Below are 18,955 nucleotides of genomic sequence, written 5' to 3' on the forward strand. Positions count from 1 at the left end.
TGCGGTCTGTAGTTTCAGCTTACCGATCGTAAAAAAAATCCAGCATGACTGATCACCTTTTTGACAGACGTAAGTAGCCATTGCAAATAACCATTCACTTAAAAATGTTCAAGTGATGATCGCTAAAAATGAAGGAGAAACTCCGTCCACATCCTAGTATCGGTTTAGAGTTTTGGCGAAAAGTAAATTCGGAGGGTTTACGGAGCCAAATTACAGGAGTGTAAACCAGCCCAAGACCTGATTCCCACGTAGTATTTGCCACCCACGTGTGTTAGTTTTCTTTTTTTTTTTTTTTTTTCCAAAACTGGGAAAGGATCCAAAAGTTGAGAGCTTTTCTTTATACCCGTCTTTCCTTGTTTATCTGCTTACAGATTTGGCAAAAGAAAATGTTGGCGGGACATATGTGGTAACTCAGCCTAATGTGGTTATTGAACTTTGCAGGTTTAACACAGTAGTGGTACCTTAAAACACTTAAAGGTGATCTCCATATTACAATGCAGGATTTCCATTTCACTGGGACTAGATTATGATGTGGAATACCGTCCATAGCTTTGGCAGCAGTAGATCTACTTTATTACCTATTCTTTGTGATGACTGCCTGAGCTCTTGTGAGGGATTTCATTGTGCAAGAGAATTCAGGGCATTGTGTATGATGCTGGTCGCCTCTACCGATGGACATGGACATCCATGTTGCTTTTTTCTAATGAAGACCCCTATTATATAAACCATTCTACAGAGCACAGGGCTACAGAGCACATGTGGCTTTCACCAGCCCAACCTCCTCCTTTCTGGGATCGTTGGGAATCCTATCCTTTCTTGGAAAAAGATAAATAGGAACAAGGAGGGTTAAACACGCTTGTGCGCATGAGAAATGAACTGAAGAAGCTGGACGGACACTTTTCAGGTTAGGGTATTATGTCCACGCGTTGTAAATTGAATTGAACTGTAATGAACTACTACATAGGTCCATAGATCAGGACTGATGGGGTTCACTTAAATGAGTTCTATTCTCATCAGTATTAGATCTGTGCCTAGACACCCCATTGTCTAATGTGGCCAGAATTCTAGTTTTGAGGTCCAAGGGTGCAGTCACACGTGGCATGATCTTGGTAGCAGGAAAATCCGCTGCGGAAATTTGACACCATGCATTCCTATGAATGGAAACAAAATCTGCAATATGTATGTGGTTTTAATTTCCGGTTTTAGATTTTCTTCTGCGGAAGTACTTTTCTGTATTTGTTGCGGAATTCGGATGCAGAATTTCATCATTCACTTCAATGCTATGTGAAATTATGCACCAAAATGTGAGAGTTCACACGAGCGTAACAGATTCACGTGCGTGAAAAACGCACGTGAATCTGGTCCGTGTGTGTTGCTTTGCGAGTGGCATGTGTTATTCACACTCTCGCAAAGCACTTTTTTTTTAAAATTATTTTCAGTGTGCGTGGAAGCACACCAATGTAGGACATGCAGTGAGTTTGACGCAGTGATCTCTTGCTGCGTGAAAACTCAAGCGTGTGTGAACGGCCCCATTAAAATCGTGATTTCCATGCGCAGCACACGGACGTTGTTCTTGTTCGTGTGAATGGGCTCTAACTCTGACACCATAGCAGTGGATTGTTACATGTAAATTGACTATCTACCCTAAAAATAGCTTCCATAAGAAGTTATGGGACATTAGTAGAGAAACTGTGAAACTCCTAAAACCGTACAAAAAAAAAAAACCACGGCTGTGTTTTTAATGTGGACAATAGGTTTGCACGTAATATTTTATAGCTGATGTTCATTTACCAAGTTGTTATTAATTGTAAGAGAACAAGAGCACGTCACATTGTGGACAAACACCGGAAGAAAATGACTAACTTTCATCCAGTGACCTTTGCACGCTGGACTCTGCAGTAGTCTGAGTTGGGCTGGGTCTCATCTGCGGGCGTTCACATAGAAGATAGTGTGGACTGTATTTTAATTGCTACATTTTTACTATAGGAACATGTTGAAGATTGTCAAAGCAAACTGAAAGAAAAAGGGGACAACTTCTTTGTCTTTGTGGTGCAGTATTTATGATAATTGATAGGCCACACGAGGCATAAATACTGCGAAAATGTCTTCCGTGCTTACAGTAGCAGCAAAGTGTGAATGAGATTAAAATGTCATCCACATGCTGCAAAAAATCAGAAAAAAACAAAACGCGGAAATGTGCTCTGAATTTCTGCAGTATTTATTCTACCCTCAATTTGTCGTCTTTTGCAACAGTGTTTTGTGCCAGATTTTTGGTGCAAATTTTAAGGCCTTTTAAAAACTCAAAAATGAGGCACAGCTTAAAAGTATCTAAGGCACAATGATCTGTTCCTCTTGGTACGTTTGCTTAATACATACGTCTAAAACCTGAAGCGACTTTATTCACAAAATTTTTGCTAGTTTTACAACATATTCTAGGTGCAAGCACGTGGGCAAATCTGCCCCAATGTGTAAATAGTCAAGCCGTACCTATATGAGCCAGTCAGACAGTAGCTTTGTATTGTAAGGTAGTTTGGAAATGTATGTGATTGGCTGCTATGGGCACCATTTCTATGCAGTGGACCCAGGCGTACGTGGTAGCCAAACGACTGGATGGTACAGCCAGCAACTTGTACTGCAAATGATTTGCCAACGGGGTGGTTGGATAATGAGGGGTTAGTCCATAAAGAGGGCAATCTCCTTTAACATAACTCACATTGATATCATGAGCTTTAAGTGAGATGTGTGTTCCACGTTTTACTCCCAAAATCTACAAACGGAGTAGAGCCAGGCTCACACACACAGAATTTGTGTCCGTAATGGCACAGGTTTGTCTAGCCAAAGCCAGAAGTGGACACAAAAGGAAGGAAATGTATCAAGAAAAGACTGATACATCTCCTTTCTTCTGTGTGTGTTTAACTAAAAAAAAATACTGAGCCAAAAACTGTGTCAAAACATTGTGTGAGATCCCGGGCTTATAGCAGCAGCAGGAGGTGGTGGTGGGCATGCTTGCACCAGGCTGATCGGTTTATTCTCATGGTTGCTATAATAGCTTTGTAGAATAAAAACTGCCCTCAGATTAGGAAAGTCCAAGAATTGACATTCACTATCAGGAGTCAATGTTTGGTTTTTCATGAGTCTGGCCAGGGAATCTCCCTAAGGCTGGATTCAGAAGAGCGTGTGCGTTTTGCGCGCGCAAAAGGTCCATAACCGCTCCGTGTCAGCAGCGTATGATGCGTGGCTGCGTGATTTTCGCGCAGCCGCCATCATTATGACACTCTGTATTTATGTTTGTAAACCGAAAAGCACGTGGTGCTTTTCTTTTTTTCATTCATAGTTTTGACTAATGTAGCGCGCATCACGCGCGGCACACGGAGGAGCGTACGTGTGCCGTGAGCGGTTTTCACGCACCCATTGACTTCAATGGGTGAGTGATGCGCGAAAAACAGGCAAATATAGGACATGTCGTGAGTTTTACGCAGCGGACATACGCTGCGTGAAACCCACGGACTGTCTGAACGGCCCCATTGACTAACATAGGTCCGTGTGACGCGTGTGAAAAATATGCTCGTAGCACGGTCGTGTTATACGTTCATCTGAATAAGCCCTTAGGTTTATTGTGAGGTGTGGCTAGCTCTGTTTATATTTGGTGGACGCAAGCTTTTATTATAATCAGAGAGGGACTATATTCAATAGGAATATCTGGATCCATGACTGAACTGGTTTATGGTGATTTCCCCCCCCCCCCCCAGGACTACAATCTATATACAGCCTCATATGGCTGGTGTGCAGCAGGGGTTCATATAATTAAATTATTTACATTTTATTTTAGGTTTCAGACCACTTCATTTTTTTAGTAGCCAAGCTGTAAGAACGAACATCCAGCCCAGTTTACAGGCTACTCTGTGTGGACTGGATATACTGTGTACGTGGCTCATTGTGGACATATTCCATATGTCATCCTGTATGAATGACCCTATGTCGCTAGCACTTAGTGACTATATTTTGAAAGGTCTATCTGCTTTAGATTGCCCCCTATGCTAATGTCATGTTAGGGCACTTTGACCAGATGGAGGGGGATCTAGCAGTGAGCAGTTTGTCACCAGGGGATCCCAATAAGGAAAGAGTTGACTTTGGCACGTGGCAAGCTACAGCAATCTCATGTTGTACATTATGTAGTTCTTCAGAAGTCCTTATTGCTGTATTTTTAATGTAGCAGATGTAATGAAGGTGTGCAGTGAAGGATGATGTATCTGCACACAGCTCAGCATTCAGTGCGGATTAGCATCTGTCAAGTCATTCAGTCAGCGATTTATGTTTTATGAATCATACAACATCTACTTGGCCATAAAACACCCCATTTTAATTGGACTCCCCGGTCTGCGTGCTGCTGTCCAGCTGGAACTCGCCCCGGATCTGGAGTCGTTGAATATCTCGATTTTATATTTGCTGCCTTAATAGCCAGAGGGAAGAAATTTAATTCTTGTTATCCAATATAATATGAGCCAGTGATTTAAATGAACCTGGATTCCTATTAAATTGTCCCTATTATATATATGTGTGTGATAGGGAAACTGAATTGTGAATCACACGCAGAATGGCTGGTATGCCCATGCTGACCCCTGTCCACTACCGAAAGCTCCTACTATAGGCACGTGACCGTCAGAACTGGACCATGGAGCAATGTAAGAAGGTGTTCTGACCTGATGAGTCACATTTTCTTGTATGGATCGCACCAGGATGCCTAAAGCAAGCCGGCGGAGGCAGTGTGATCAGCACTGGGCTATGTTCTGGGAAACATTGGGTCCTGGCATTCATGTGGATTTTACTTTGACATGTACCACCTACCTAAACATTGCTGCAGACGAAGTACACCCCTTCGTGGCAATACTAGTCCCTAATGTCAGTGACCCTTTTCAGTAGAATTGTGTTCTGCCACACTTCACAAATTGTTCAGAAATGGCTGGTGGAATATGACAGATCCATGGAGGGTCCACCTCACATTTTACAAGAATTAGGATCTGCTGCTAACGTCTTGGTGCCAAATATCACCGGACACCTTCCGGGGTCTTGTGGAGTCCATTTCCCGACAGGTCAGAGGTGTTTTGAATAAAAATATATGTAGACATATGTCAAATAAGACTAAAGTGTCAGAGGACAATTAGGACTCACATTTTGTGTTAGGGTATGTTCACACGGCCTATTTTCAGAGTTTTACCCCTCGAATTACGCCTTAAAAAACGCCCCTGATACGCCTACAAACATCTGCCCATTGCTTTCAATGGGTTTTACGATGTTCTGTTCCCACGAGCCTTTATTTTATGCGTCGCTGTCAAAAGACGGCGCGTAAAATGACGGTTTGTCAAAAGAAGTGCAGGTCACTTCTTGGGCCGTTTTTGGAGCCGATTTTCATAGGCTCTATTGAAACCAGCTCCAAAAACGGCCGTAAAAAACGCCACGAAAAACGTGAGTTGCTCAAAAAACGTCTGAAAATCAGGAGCTGTTTTCCCTTAAAAACCGCTCCGTTTTTTAGACGTTTTTTGTTAAGCGTGTGAACATACCCTTAAGATTAGATTTAATACCATGTATATTCGATTCAGAAGGTAGCACACATTATCCATGCAGGTTTGTATGTTTCCATATTTTCACTATGCTGCATGCTGTATTCTTCATAGAGACAGTTCACTCAGATTTTTTTGTCGCTGATTATGACACGGAAACTGTGCTGGAAAAAATGGCCCACCAATGATTTCAATGGGAGGCAGGGACGTTTTTGTTTTTTTCCCGCACGGCTTTTGGCCACTTGCGGGAAAAAAAAGAAAGCAAAGCAGCATGCTCTTTCTTTGAGCAGTTTCCGCCTCTGACATCCCATTGAAATAAATGGTAGGCAGAAAAAAACGTGCGTCGATCGGTTTCAACGTTTTTTGCCGGTGGTTTTTGCGTTCGATTCCATGTCTGCAGGCAAAAAGAAGTCACAAAATAAAAACATTAAATAAAGGCGTCCATAAACACTGGCAATTAAAAATCTGCCTCAAAATTCATTAAGGGATTTTGAGGTAGATTTTTTTTTTTCTTCCTGTCAAAAAACTCTTTGAACTAGGCCTTAGAGGTTCATGGAGCCTAAAAGAAATATTCTCTGTAGTACTGGTCAGTATCTTAAAAATATGAACGTCATCCGCAATATGGGGGAATATACGGACTATGATGCAGATGACGTTACCGTTATTTTAAAAAGATAAACGCTGCAACAACACACAGCAAAAAGTGCGAACCCAACACTGCCGCAAATATAAAGCTGAATGCAGACAAATGATCTACCTATATTTTGTCAGTGTTTAGCTCCATATTTCAATGCACAAATGTGAACGAGACCTAAAGATGGTTCTGTGATATCCTGTAATCTATAAAACAGGTGCAGGTGTATGGTTTGTATTCTTGACGTGTGGTAAAGACAAATCTTTTATGGCAGCGGACACATCTCTATGTACCGCTCTGTTATCTGGAATAACTTGAACGTGGGTGTATGTCGCTGCACACCTCGTCGTCGTCTTCCTGCAGCACATGCACTGAGGCTTTCTGGAATGTTGAGGTAAAACGTATAACGCACTCGCTCATTTTGCATTCCACTGAAAGAATGAAGCCTGGATAAATAATCGAGTTCTTTTTGGCAATGAGTTTAAAGAGGCTCTGTCACCAGATTTTGCAACCCCTATAGAAATACCCTGGATCTGTCAATAGATTTGTTCCTTTTTACTTTAAATCTGATGACGCATGAATGGTCAGATTATAGGGAGGGTTCACCACCACCAAGCCAAATTTTCCAGCTTCACTGCTAATAAAAATAAATGTGGCGGTCAAGCATGCGTGTTTGTTGTCATAGGGTGAGGGGGATAAGCAGCTGCTTGATACATCGGAGACTGCTCATCTCCTGGTTGAACATAGGACCAGGCTCATCTTGTATCCCAGCACATACCAGAAGACCGTGGCGCTGCTCTACGTCATTGGGTCCTGCTATCATCTGATCGTTTAAATCTACCTCAGGTGATAGATGTAGAAATCTCACCGCAGCAGTGTCGTAAAATGTGAACTTCATGCAAGCACCACAATTACAATTGTCTTCTCTAGTCCTGCGATTCTTGGAAGGAGAATTATGTGCACGTGTTCCTTACTGCCCTTTCTCACACTTGGGCTTAACCGGCCACTTTTGGCTTATGATTTATTTCTGTGTTCATTTATAAATAAACTTCCAATTTCTGGTTTGTCTGCAGCTGCCAAGACTTGCAGGAAATGTTCCTCGCAGCTGCAGTTCACCCTGCGTTCACTTCCTCGATATGTTCCCTGTATTTATGGTATTCGGTTAATTATGTGGTTTCTTCTTCCCTAGAAATGGTGACCGTGTTCTAAGGGTGCGTTCACACACTGGTCATACGATTATTTTTATTTTCAATAGAAATGACTTCTACGTAAGTAACACGTGCAACCCACAAAGTTCACACCGTTTTTTTTTTAGTTTTTTTTTATTTGTGATGATTTTGACGCAGAAGCTGCGTCAGATTCAACGCTAAAAATTGCCTTAAATCTCCCTCCGTTGATTTCAATGTGAGATAGGTGTTTTTTTTTGTTTTTTTTCCCAGGCAGTTTCTGTCCGCTCTCGGTAAAAAGCGCCATCCCCTATCTTGGAGCACTTTCCACTTCTGTACCTCCATTCAAATCAATAGCCGGCGGAAAAAATCTGAGGCACTCGTACGGAACATTTTTTTTTTACATGTTTTTTGACCAAAAAACAGCTGCAGTTTTCCAGTTGGCTAAATTAAAAAAGATGCCTAAAAACAACGCATCGTAAACTTTGCTTAAAAAAAAACCCCCTTGCATTTCAAGTGGATTTTTTTCTGCTTGACATAAAACGCAGTGTGCACGTATTCTAAGCTTTCCCAAATTGATTAATGGCAAAATTTCCTGCCATCCTCTGACACAGGGGTTCAATAGGCTAAGTAGGTGGAAATGGACATCTGTAATATAAAGGTTCTGTCCTGGTGCCCTTTATGTCAGGAGCGTTTCAGTCCCGGAACATGCATCTGGCTCGTATTTAGGAATAGTAATAATATCGTGACTAATGTCCCTATTTTCTTGACACCATGTGAATGATGAGGCAGTCCACGCTATGCATGATGTATAGACAGTGACAGCGGACATTGGCCATGTGCTTATTTTGTTTTGCTGTGAACGTAGTTTCCACGGTAATCGGCATATTTCTGGTGTCTGACAAAAACCAAGTGACTTGATCGTGAACAGACCCAGAGGTCATGCGCAATAAAATCGCCCTTGACACACAACTTAGACAACAACATGCTGTGCAAGTTGTACATGTTCCACTAATGTCCTGACGTGGGGGGTCCTATAAGTGTTTCGCATTCTTTAGAAATGTATTTCCTATGTATTCATGTTATATGGTCAAATTCGTAAGATTTCAGCATACTTGTGCACATAGTCTTAAAAGACATGTTTGCTTTGTGACTGTTTTCTACACGGTAGGGTTTGCCATTGTAAGTTTTCATTAGGGAGTCCATTGGACTATTTAATGAATTGTCATTTCACTAGGAAAAAAACATATAAAAATGATCAGGATGTTGCTTGGCAACGGACACCACAAACCTGAGTGATCAGGCTTAACCTCCATGTTACTTTTAAGTTCAAATATGGTGACTTCCTATACAGCAGAAGGGCTGGCAGTGCGTAGATAGCCTCTAATTGCAAGAACATTATTGATTTAGCTCCTTTTTACCTTCTGGGGCCTTCCCAGAATGCTGGATGACTGCTTTTATACACCTGTGTAGATTTAGTTTTTCTTTTTAATCGTAGACTCTCAGTATGAAAAGAATCCTAGGAGACCTGAGCGCAAGAAAGGAATCGGTGTCAAACATTGGAAGTAAACAGTGGTTTTGGGTTTCGTAATTTAAATTGTTGTGAAATTGTAAATTTATAGGATACAGCAAGGACGTGGCAACAGGACACTGGCTTGTAAAATATATAAATACGAGGGCTATATGTCATAGCTTTGGGTATTGTGAGTTCACTGTTGGGAGGACGTTTGCCAATGTAAATTTTTGAGGCATGATTTTTTGTTGGCCAAATGGCTTAAAAGAGAGTCTGGCTCCAGGAGAGGCACCACTGAGATTAAATTATTAGAACGAAGTTCACATATCGCGTAAATAATCTGCAGCAGATTTTGAAGATGCAAATATCTGGATTTCACCCATTGCAATTCCCCAATTTTTGGTGTGGATTTCAGGCTGGCTCAACAGCGAATTTTTTTGTGTGTGAACCGAGCCGAAGGCATTTACTACAATCCTACAGATTAGCCACACTAAATGACCACGTGACATTTGTAAATATTTTAGAATAATGCGATTGTCTAATATATGCTTTCTGTAATTTACATTGAAAGGTTTGGAGTTTAAAGGGGCTCTGACACCAGATTATAAATGCCCTATCTCCTACATAATCTGATCGGCGCTGTAATGTAGATAACAGTGGTTTTTATTTTGAAAAAACATAATTTTAGAGCATTTTATAATCTGGTGACAGAGCCTCTTTAAATTATTTTTCTGCATATCTAGTTGCAACACGGTAGCGGGCAAGGCTTTTCAAAGTTTCTGTGGTGCACTTTGTTTGGCTACTTTTGTGTTGTACAAATGCAGTGTAAAATTATAGTGTAGTTAATTGCAATTTGTATACAGCAGGTTCCATAATCGCTCTGTCTAATAGAGCCTTTAGGGAACAAAAAATAATACTTATTAGATCTAGTTGTCATTTTGTGTCTTTCGCTGTCTATGAACGTAATAGACAACGCATGAAGACGAGGCGCATTATCCAGTTGTTGGTTATTAATCTCGTCTAGTTATACTAGGTCTAGCTATGGCTGCTCTCCATTTGTAGGTCTTGTGCATTTTTAAAATCCGGAAACCGACCTTGTTATATGACCTTATTGTCATCCTTACCGGCTGCTTCCTTCCTCATGTTCTTGCAAGATAACTGTCAACTGCTTCTGTTTCAGTCCAACAGTTACATGTTTTCTTCTTCCGTTTCCTGCTCTACATCGCATGTTCATTTACATTCTTACCTCTGGGGAGAAATTATAATTCTTGTTAAATGATTAAAAATCGAAAATTATTTAAATTAATTTGAGCTGTACATATCCATATTCTCTTGTTTAGAATATCTATCTATCTATCGCTCTCTATCTATTTCTATCTATCTTCTATCTATCTCTCTAAGTTCTATCTATCTATCTCTATCTAATTTCTATTACAAATTTTGCAGGGGGTTGTACTCCCCTCACTGGGCAGGGATTATTGCCCCCTGGGTTATACCAAAGACTGGTGAGGGCTATAAATTATGTAATGTTTATCCTCCTCCAATCCCCCATAGCTCCTTGACTTCACCAGCTATGTGTGCCCACTCGATCAATGTAGACCAGCGCTTCCCCATATTGCTGCTGGATGGAATCGGTTGTCTGAAGTATGTCGCCAGAACTACCACCGTGATCGCTAAGAGCCGCTAGTGTGATCCTAGAGGAAAAAAAGGTTTCCGGGTCGCATAGAGCTTTTCAGCCCTGACATACTTTCTAAGGAGACTGTCACACTGGACGGTCTAAACAGTTAAACATAGTCCAGGCCACTCTCTTCATAGTTAGGCAGATTGGTAACTACTTGGATATCTGAAATAGCAGCCATATTGATGGTCACCCAGCCTTCCCGGCAACTGTTGAACAATTGTAATAACTTTCGAGTACTGGGCGACTAAAATTGTTTTTTTCAATTTAATATAACGGTCTACAGTTTTGGCAATGCAGAGAGAAAGTCTCACAGCTAGTAAATCACATCTCTTGTTTACAACCGAATAGTCCTTCTCCTAATATTTAACCCCTTAATGACCAGCCTATTTTAGACCTTAATGACCAAGCCATTTTTTTACGTTTTTCCATCGTCGCATTCCAAGAGCTATAACTCTTTTATTTTTGCGTCGACATAGCTGTATAAGGTCTTGTTTTTTGCGGGACAAGTTGTACTTTTTAATAGCACCATTTTGGGGGACATATTATTTATTGATTAACTTTTATTAACTTTTTTTGGGGGGGAATAGAAAAAAACCTGAAATTTCGCCACTCTTTTTCGCGTCTTAAATCAACGGCGTTTACCGTGTGATATAAATAACACCATAACTTTATTCAGTGGGTTGTTACGATTGCAACGATACCACATTTGTATAGTTTTTGTATGTTTTACTACTTTTACACAGTAAAAACGCTTTTTTTCAAAATTATTTGTTTTTGTGTCTCCATATTTGAAGAGCGTAACGTTTTCATTTTTTCGCCGATGCGGTTGTATGAGGGCTTTTTTTTTTGCGGGAAGACTTGTAGTTTTTATTGGTACCATTTTTGAGTAGATGCGACTTTTTGATCACTTTTTATAAAATTTTTTTAAAGTCAGGATTCACAGAAAACAGCAATTTTTCCATAGTTTTTTATTACATTTTTTACGGCGTTCACCGTGCGGGTTAAATAATTTATAGATTTATAGTCGGGGTCGTTACGGACGCGGCGATACCAAATATGTGTAACTTTTTTACTTTATTTTGGTTTTTTTTAATAGTAAAGCATTTTGTAAGGGGAAAAGCTGTGTTTTTTTCATTTTTTTTCACATTTTTTTTTCATTAACTTTATTCAACTTTTTTTTCACTTTTTTACCAGTCCCACTAGGGGACTATAATATGCGATTCTCCGATCGCTATTATAATACACTGCAATACTTTTGTATTGCAGTGTATTACTGCCTGTCCGTTTAAAACGGCCAGGCATCTGCTAGGTCATGCCTCCGGCATGATCTAGCAGGCAGTCGCTCCAGGCAGACCTGGGGGCCTTTATTAGGCCCCCGGCTGCCATTAGAGACACACACTCGGCGATCGTATCGCCGGGTGTCGGTGGGGGAGAGAGGGAGCTCCCTCCCTCTCTCCAAAACCACTCAGATGCGGTGCACGCTATTGCGCACCGCATCTGAAGGGTTAAACGGGTGAGATCGATACTAATATCGATCTCACCCGGCAGAGCAGGGACGCTCCCAACCCTCAGCTGCCTCTAGCAGCTGAGAGCGGGGAGATTTGACACTCCCTGCTCTGTTTACTTTATCCTGATGCAGTGCCGTAAAAAGGCACATGCATCAGAATAAAGCCCGTTAGTGGCCGCCGTTAAAAGGCGTATTGGCGGTCACTAACGGGTTAATAGTCCTATTATAAAAACAGGAAGGATTAACCAAGAAGATGCCTTGTTATGCAGCATGGAAATGTAAAATATTGTAGAAAAATGTTTAACCATTATAACTGGGCAGCAGTCCATGGTCATTGCTGTGATATTTAGTGAAGAATGAGAATATTTGACTTTCTACCTTCCTCCACATCAAATACCTCACCCATGGAAGAAGCGCGTCCTCTTCCCCCTTGTAGTCTGAGCAGAGGAGGAAGTGAAGGAATTTCCTTTGCTATAGGATTTGTTTTCTTGCTCGGTCAACACAATAGAGTTACTGTGTTATAGTTCATTGGGTAGAATTTGGTTCCTTAATGTCAACACATTACTTGAAGGAAGCCGAGCATCAACTTTTCTTGATGGATATCACACATCTCAGATCTCTAGCCTGTGTATATGATGAATTGTCTTAAGAAAATTGCATTGGCTTCATATCAGGATTACGTTATTTTTGAGGTGCAAGAACTTATTTCCTGTAATGTAGAAATGTGTGTGTGGTTTTGCAAACGTTTTCCACTAATGTTCCTGGATTTCCTTGTTTACAGCTGTACATACATATAGTTTTACTTGTGTTGCTAAAGCTAAAGTAATCTACCAAAGTTAATCATATAATAAGTCCTTAAAGGACAAACTTCTTTTTTTTTAATTTTTATAAAAATGTGGATGTGTGATTTGTGCAACATTGTAGCTAAATTCTTTATAAAAAATGTTTACTTTTTGAGATACAGCTTCTTTGTGTACTGTATACAGAGCAGCTGTATCTATCGCTGAAACCTGTATCCGTCAGGTCGGCGTGACTGTCAGGTTTAGTGTCAGCAGGTCCTGCGTGTGTGACACGCAGGATCGAACGGGTATCCGTCACATGTAAGTTCATAACTTAGATGTGATGGATAACAGGTGGATCTGATACGCAGCACCCGTTTTCACAGGACTCCTCAGTCCTGCGGACCTGACTGATTCAGGTCTCTGTGCACAGTACAGCTGCTCTGTATACAGCATACAAAGCAGCTGTATCTGAAAGTGATTTTTTTTTTAAAATAAAAAGTATTTAGAAAGTTGCACATAACACAAATATATTTTTAATAAAATATAAGTAAAACCATTTCAAAGGTGTAAATAGCCTACAATCATAACATAAGGCCCTATTCACACAACAGGGTCCCGGCCGTTTTGCATCTGTTCCGGGCCGTCTTGCCGTTTTTAACGGCCTATTTTGACCCGTTTTGCATCCGTCTTTTTCCCTGTCAGTTGTAAATTTTTTGCCCCGCAGCCCCCCCCTGTAGGTAGTGCCCCGCAGCCCCCCCCTGTAGGTAGTGCCCCGCAGCCCCCCCCTGTAGGTAGTGCCCCGCAGCCCCCCCTGTAGGTAGTGCCCCGCAGCCCCCCCCTGTAGGTAGTGCCCCGCAGCCCCCCCCTGTAGGTAGTGCCCCGCAGCCCCCCCCTGTAGGTAGTGCCCCACAGCCCCCCCTGTAGGTAGTGCCACGCTGCCCCCTGTACCTGGATAGTGCCACCGTTCCAGGAGAAGTCCCTGACTTCAATGTCCATATATGGACCGTGAAGTTAGAGACTTCTCCTGGAGCGGAAACACCGGCCATAGGGTCGGGGATTCTGCTTCAGAAGTGCCTGACATCACTGTGTCCATATATGGGCGTTGCCTAAGCTGATGGCCGTTGTATGAACGGCCGTTACACATCCGGGAAACCCTGTCGTATGAAGGTCTAAGTTGCTCTCAATTATGACAACTAACATGGTTGCCTTGCCAGTGTTCACAGGGGTTGTCACCCATGTTTGACAATATCCACCTAGTAATGCCACCGTATGAGAGCGGTTTATTTGACTGCAAAGCTAGACTGTACACCGTTATGCACGTACCAAAATCTGTCAACAGCAGCTTTTTAATGCTTTCGAGGAACAGTATTTTTTTTTTGTTTTAAACTACCTAAATAAAGCTAACTAAATATACAGTAACACAGAAAAGATGTGTTACAAAGATTCGAGATGTTGTAACCAATTTCAATCAAATATTGAGCTGAACATTACAATGTCTTTGCTAGTGATAATGAATAAATGTGGTAAATGCATTATTTTCGTCATGTATAACTTAGATGCAGATACTATTAGGCCTTCTTCACACAGTGGAATTTTAACATGCCGATTCACATGCATTTTCTGCTTCAGAATCAGCGTGAAAAACACTGTTAACAAGCCTCTCATTGTTTTCAATGGTAAAGCGCTGCATTGTTCATACAAGGTGGAATTTCTGCGGGAGGAATTGCATACTGCCTCGCTGCAAAGGTGGCTTGTCGCTTCTTAACGCGGTCCAATAACCACAGGCAGAATAGCCCCATTGAACTGGGGAAATCTCTGTGCAGAAACGCAGAAGATTTTACTGCAAAATCATGGCAGAAATCAGAGGCTCAGTCTTGGGTTTCTGCTGTGGTTTCTCGGCCAGTTCCACGTCCGATTTTTCCACATGAAATTTACAGCCTTATGTGTCTCACACCGGTTTGCTGCTTGGAATTGTAAAGTGCATGACTCCGCTCAGCCTTAATAGCCATTAACCTCTATTTTACTTTCTTTGTGTTCTAGATGAACGTGAGGCTGTCCAAAAGAAAACCTTCACAAAATGGGTTAATTCACATCTCGCCCGAGTTTCCTGCAGAATTACGGATCTGTACGCAGACCTCCGAGATGGACGGATGCTTATCAAACTATTGGAGGTTCTCTCTGGAGAACGACTTGTAAGTAGTCTCCTCACATGGAGAGTGACTGATCATGCCAGGTTTCTACAACTCATTTCTACACGATTTCTCAGTTCACATGGGGTTATCTGACGCTTCATTTCCTTCTCTTTACACACCGGAATCAGAGGTGTGACAGTTTCTCACTACCCATTTTACTAGTTTTCTGCTATAGATAAAACTCTAAATATCTGCGCTCTTGTATTCCATCTAGTCCTCTGTAAAACATTAGTAGGCCACAATGTAAAGTCTGTCGTCTATAAACTTGCCCTGTAAAAATTAAAAGGAAAGCAATTCTTAAACAGTGCTAGGAACTAAATCTCTCTATTCAGCTAATACTATGTCTATGTGGGATGTGCAGCCAGCAAAGGGGCTGCCAAATTGGAAAATAGTCAACTTCGTAATGCGGTGGATTTGCATGCGGCCGATTTTGTTGCAGAAATTTGTGCGACTGAATATCTGTTTAGTTTATGGGGTTGTTTCTGCAGCAGGTGCATGGATTTCTGTAAATCCCATTCAGTTTAATGGAACTTATTTGCAGTCACAAAAATTTCTGCAACAAAATCTGCAGCATGTGAATCCACCCTAATATGCTTACCTCTACTATCTTGCATTCTCTGCCCTAGTTCCTTAGTCGCCGCTACTATATTTACACCCCAGCCACAAAGATGCGTTGTCCATAATGACATTGCTTCACATGATTGTGGTGACATTTCATCCATATTGATGAAGATTAAAACGAACCTCTAACTTTGAGTCTCTCAACATTATTGCATTCTAGCCATTCCCTTCCAGCCCCGTCCGCAGAATACCAGCTTTTTTGAGAGCGGAGGGGCTTGTTCAATATGCAGTATGACGCGGTTATAGCTTATTTGTTCACTGTATCAACAGAATACAAGCTGTTCTAAATGGCACCTGTATTCTGCTGACTGACAGAAGGGCACTTTCATGACCTTGAATTCCAAGCGGCTGCTCTATTCGTTTATTTCTCCATTTTTTTTTTTTTCATCCCACTTTTAAGTATCAATATGGCGAATCCTTCTTGTTCATTTTAGTTTCTTCACGCTACAGCAAAATTCTAATAGTCTGGCATCCGCAAGACCAGCTCGCTGTAAAACTATGCTTTCTGATTATAAGTGAAGATAATTTTGGTCTGCAGATCTTTGAAATAAGCCTCATTCTGTAATTTATGGTTTGAATGGTTAATAAAAGCACTGAATGAAAGGAACATTGTTCATTGTGTACTAACAAATAACTAGTATGGGCCTGGTATTTCTAGCTAATGTGCAGCTCTAGAGACACATGATCGTTTTTACAGAGAACCCTCAGTTACTACAAATTTGCTCTTTCAGATACCGTCCATTAGTTCAGCAATGGAAAAAGTTCATGTCCTCCTAAAAGAGTAGTTTACCTAGCACACCCAATAATTTTGTAATAGTTGTTTGACTGAATCACTGAGCAGCATGGAGACTACGTAAAAGATAGCACTGTTATCAGTGGGTGTGTAAAAGGTCTACACAATGGATTTATTATTCATCATCTCGACACATTGTTCATAAAACGCCCTTATGGAAACCAGTACAGCTTGAAGTTTCTAACGCAGGCATCATGCACACAACCGTTTCCGTTTTTATGCGGCCGCAAAACACTAATCCTAGTGGCTTGCGTGTGCGGTCGGTGTTTATTTGCGGACCCTTACACTAGAATGGGTGAGACAGACAAGAATAGGACCTGTTCTATAATTTGCTGAATGGACACACGGAGCCAAAAAAAGAAACTGATCTGTGCATGACACCGTAGAATCGAATGGTTCCATATACTGTCTACAAAAAAACAAAAATGATAGGACTATTAAAACCGTTATAATCACCTCTGAGGCAGCTATATATACACGCTTTCAACTGTGCCGACCAGATATCACCTTAGTACTGCACTCCGTCTCCTAATCATGTCCGGTACATTAAAAATAGAAAATGAAGATCTCTGTAACATAATGCTTTATAATAAACGTTTCAGTATACATTCTCTTGAACAAGATGGAGGGAGAGTGTTAAACGTTGGCTTTATCGCCACACCTAACTAATCATTACTGTGGTCACCACGTGTTTATACTATTTTTAAAGGGGCTGTCCAGGATTTGAAAAATATGTCTGCTTTCTACCAAATGGTACTTGATCCCGCAGCACTCCGTGTTTCAAGGGTGCGTGAGTAGGCTTCCACGCCAACGTATTAAAAAATGGGAACTCCGCCTTCCTTGGTATTATGCAATAAGTGATATTTTATTTAGCGAAAAGTAGTAATCCAAAATAGGTTTAACGTTTCGGTCTATACGCCATTACCTAACCGCCACATATCCTTATCCACGGACATAATCAGTGTCTGAAGAAGGTCGAATGTATAGACCGAAACGTTAAACCTATTTTGGATTACTACTTTTCGCTCTGTGAAATAAAATATCACTTATTGCATAGTACCTTGGAGTGTTAAGTTCCCATTTTGTATGTATGCTTTCTACCAAAAACAGCACCACATCTGTCCACAGGTTGTTTGTGATTTTGCACTTCAGCCTCATTCACTTCAGTGGAGTTCAGCTGCAATACCATTTGCAACCCATGGACAGGTGTATCACCGTTACTAAAAGAAAACTGCCATGTTATTTCTAATCCTGGCCAACTTTAAAGAGGCTCTGTCACCAGATTTTGCAGCCCCTATCTGCTATTGCAGCAGATCGGCGCTGCAATGTAGATTACAGTAACGTTTTTATTTTTAAAAAACGAGCATTTTTGGCCAAGTTATGACCATTTTTGTATTTATGTAAATGAGGCTTGCTAAAGTCCAACTGGGCGTGTTTAAAAGTAAAAGTCCAACTGGGCGTGTATTATGTGCGTACATCGGGGCGTTTTTACTACTTTTACTAGCTGGGCGTTCTGACGAGAAGTATTATCCACTTCTCTTCAGAACGCCCAGCTTCTGGCAGTGCAGACACAGCCGTGTTCTCGAGAGATCACGCTGTGACGTCACTCACAGGTCCTGCATCGTGTCGGACGAGCGAGGACACATCGGCACCAGAGGCTACAGTTGATTCTGCAGCAGCATCGGCGTTTGCAGGTAAGTCAATGTAGCTACTTACCTGCAAACGCTGATGCTGCTGCAGAATCAACTGTAGCCTCTGGTGCCGATGTGGCCGACACGATGCAGGACCTGGGGCAGGAAGTGAGTGATGTCACAGCGTGATCTTTCGAACACGCTGTGTGTCTGTGCACTGCCAGAAGCTGGGCGTTGTGAAGAGAAGTGGATGATACTTCTCGTCAGAACGCCCAGCTAGTAAAAGTAGTAAAAACGCCCCGATGTACGCACATAATACACACCCAGTTGTACTTTTACTGTAAACACGCCCACTTGGACTTTTGCAAGCCTCATTTGCATAAATACAAAAATGGTCATAACTTGGCCAAAAATGCTCGTTTTTTAAAAATAAAAACGTTACTGTAATCTACATTGCAGCGCCTATCTGCTGCAATAGCAGATAGGGGTTGCTCAGTTATATTTGTATTTTACAATGTAACCGGCATCATCCATAGCACAACGTTTTGTATCATACATCTGTCACTTTCCATCCATTCTTCGTTCAGTATACTTGAGACGTTTGCTATTAGTGCCAGTAGTATGCACTTGCAAGAGAATCTTACTGACATTTACAAAATGATTATCTCTAGCGATCACAGAATGATTTAAATCATTAAAGGGGATTCTCAGGAAAAACATTGAGAATATATCCTTACGATAGGCCATCAATGACTGACCATAGCGAGTTGGAACCCTGGGACGCCCACTGTTTAGCAGAATGAAGGACGCTGCACGTTCTAGATCGCCGCGGCCCCTTTATTGTTTATCCAGACACAGGTGCTTGCTGTACTTGCTG

The 18,955-nt window shown here is 41.4% G+C and overlaps 1 protein-coding gene across 1 annotated transcript in view; it reads left to right on the plus strand.

Annotated features, from left to right (window-relative positions):
• The window catches only part of SPTBN1 (spectrin beta, non-erythrocytic 1), a 161,727-nt gene that overhangs the window by 90,591 nt on the left and 52,181 nt on the right, over positions 1-18,955 (plus strand). Inside the window, exon 3 of the mRNA XM_075863017.1 lies at positions 14,882-15,033. Coding sequence (XP_075719132.1) covers positions 14,882-15,033 — 152 coding nt within the window. The remainder of the gene's footprint in view (positions 1-14,881; positions 15,034-18,955) is intronic.

The sequence above is a fragment of the Rhinoderma darwinii genome, chromosome 4 (assembly GCF_050947455.1).
Source record: "Rhinoderma darwinii isolate aRhiDar2 chromosome 4, aRhiDar2.hap1, whole genome shotgun sequence".
NCBI lineage: Eukaryota > Metazoa > Chordata > Amphibia > Anura > Rhinodermatidae > Rhinoderma > Rhinoderma darwinii.